The sequence below is a fragment of the Phyllostomus discolor genome, chromosome 6 (assembly GCF_004126475.2).
Source record: "Phyllostomus discolor isolate MPI-MPIP mPhyDis1 chromosome 6, mPhyDis1.pri.v3, whole genome shotgun sequence".
Lineage (NCBI taxonomy): Eukaryota > Metazoa > Chordata > Mammalia > Chiroptera > Phyllostomidae > Phyllostomus > Phyllostomus discolor.
The window spans coordinates 78,788,499-78,790,283 of record NC_040908.2 but is presented as its reverse complement, the minus strand read 5'-3'; the positions used below and the strand labels follow the sequence as shown (position 1 = coordinate 78,790,283).

Below are 1,785 nucleotides of genomic sequence, written 5' to 3'. Positions count from 1 at the left end.
TTCTCCCTTCTTCTCCTCTCTAAAAATAAATAAAATCTTTTTTAAAAAGCAAGTCAGTTTAAAATTGATATTGCTACCAATATTTAGTATTTAAAAGTTAGCATTCTCAAAATTAAAATTTTAAACACAGAGCATTAATTGCCCTATATAATAGTCTTTATCTTTGTTTTTGTGACAGATATTCTAGATATAAAAGAAATTTTTTGGCTCCGCCTTCTCCCACTCTTTCTTTCCGGTGGCGGAGTCTGGACTCAACAAGCAGAAATGGCACCTTGCAAGGGGAAAGAAAAGAAGGAGGAACAGGCCATCAGCCTCGGACCTCAGGTGGCTGAAGGAGAAAATGTATTTGGTGTCTGCCACATCTTTGCATCCTTCAATGACACTTTTGTCCATGTCACTGATCTCTCTGGCAAGGAAACCATCTGCCGTGTGACTGGTGGGATGAAGGTAAAGGCTGACAGAGATGAGTCTTCTCCCTACGCTGCCATGTTGGCTGCCCAGGATGTGGCCCAGAGGTGCAAGGAGCTGGGTATCACCGCTCTCCACATCAAGCTCTGGGCCACAGGAGGCAATTGGACCAAGACTCCTGGACCAGGGGCCCAGTCAGCTCTCAGAGCACTTGCCCGCTCGGGAATGAAGATTGGACAGATTGAGGATGTCACCCCCATCCCCTCCGACAGCACCTGCAGGAAGGGAGGTCGCCGTGGTCGCCGTCCGTGAACAGGAGTCCTCAAATTGTTAATAAATAGCCTTCGTGTCAACTAAAAAAAAAAAATATTTTCATTAATGTCAGTAAAATTGCTAAAAATACATCCAAAAGTAAATTACGCATTAGAGGAAATGTTGCTTCATACAAGCTCATTTCCCTTTTAACAATGAAAATATTTTGTCTGCTTGCTTTTTTTTGTTTTACTGTTGAAATTGGTATTGCTTTCGCAAGTTCTGATTTTAAATCAATTTTTTCATCTCATGTCAGTGTATTCTACAACATTCACATCTCCTCTGTTTGCATTTGTTCTGTTAAAATATTTACAAATGAGCCCTGGCTGTTGTGGTTCAGTTGGTTGGTATGTTGTCCCATAACCCAAAGGTCACAGGTTCTATTCCTGGTCAGGGCACATACCTAGCCTGCAGGTTTGGTCCCTGGTTGAGGCAACTCATCGATGTTTCTCACATCAATGCTCTCTGTCTTTCTTTCTTCTTCTCTCTCTAAAAGAATCAATAAATGTATCCTTATGTAAGGATTTAAAAATAAAACGAGATAAACAAATTACAATGACGATAACCAACCCACAGTGAATATTCAAATACTAAAAAACACCAACAAACATTATTGAGTAGTATTAGAACATACAATCTCCCAGTACTCCACAGAATCCCAGATCAATATTGCCAAATTAGAGATTTACTTTGCCATCAAAATTTGTTTCTTTGATCACAACTCACTGATTTTCTATAAAGTAAATTTCGCACTTAAACTTATTAATATTTAATTTGCAAGAATATTTGCCATTAGGACTTCCAGCCAAGATGGAGGCATAGGGAGACACACTGTGCCTCCTCACACAACCAAGATAGGGACAACAATAATTTAGAAACAGGATAACAACCAGAACTGACAGAAAATTGAACTGTATGGAAGTCGGACAACCAAGGAGTTAAAATAGACACGTTCATCCAGATCGGTAGGAGGGGCAGAGTCGGGAAGCCGGGCGGAGAGGAGTTGTGGGGCACAAAGAGCATTGGGACTGGGTGCTTAAGACTGCAGCAGGCAGACCCTGGGCA

General features: G+C 41.1%; 1 protein-coding gene across 1 annotated transcript; it reads left to right on the top strand.

Annotated features, from left to right (window-relative positions):
• Positions 1-209: 209 nt before the first annotated feature.
• Positions 210-760, top strand: LOC114498764 (40S ribosomal protein S14-like). Its single transcript, XM_036028445.1, has one exon. It carries the CDS (start codon positions 265-267, stop codon positions 718-720), a length of 456 nt encoding a protein of 151 aa, XP_035884338.1. The 5' UTR covers positions 210-264; the 3' UTR covers positions 721-760.
• The last annotated feature ends 1,025 nt before the right edge of the window (positions 761-1,785 follow it).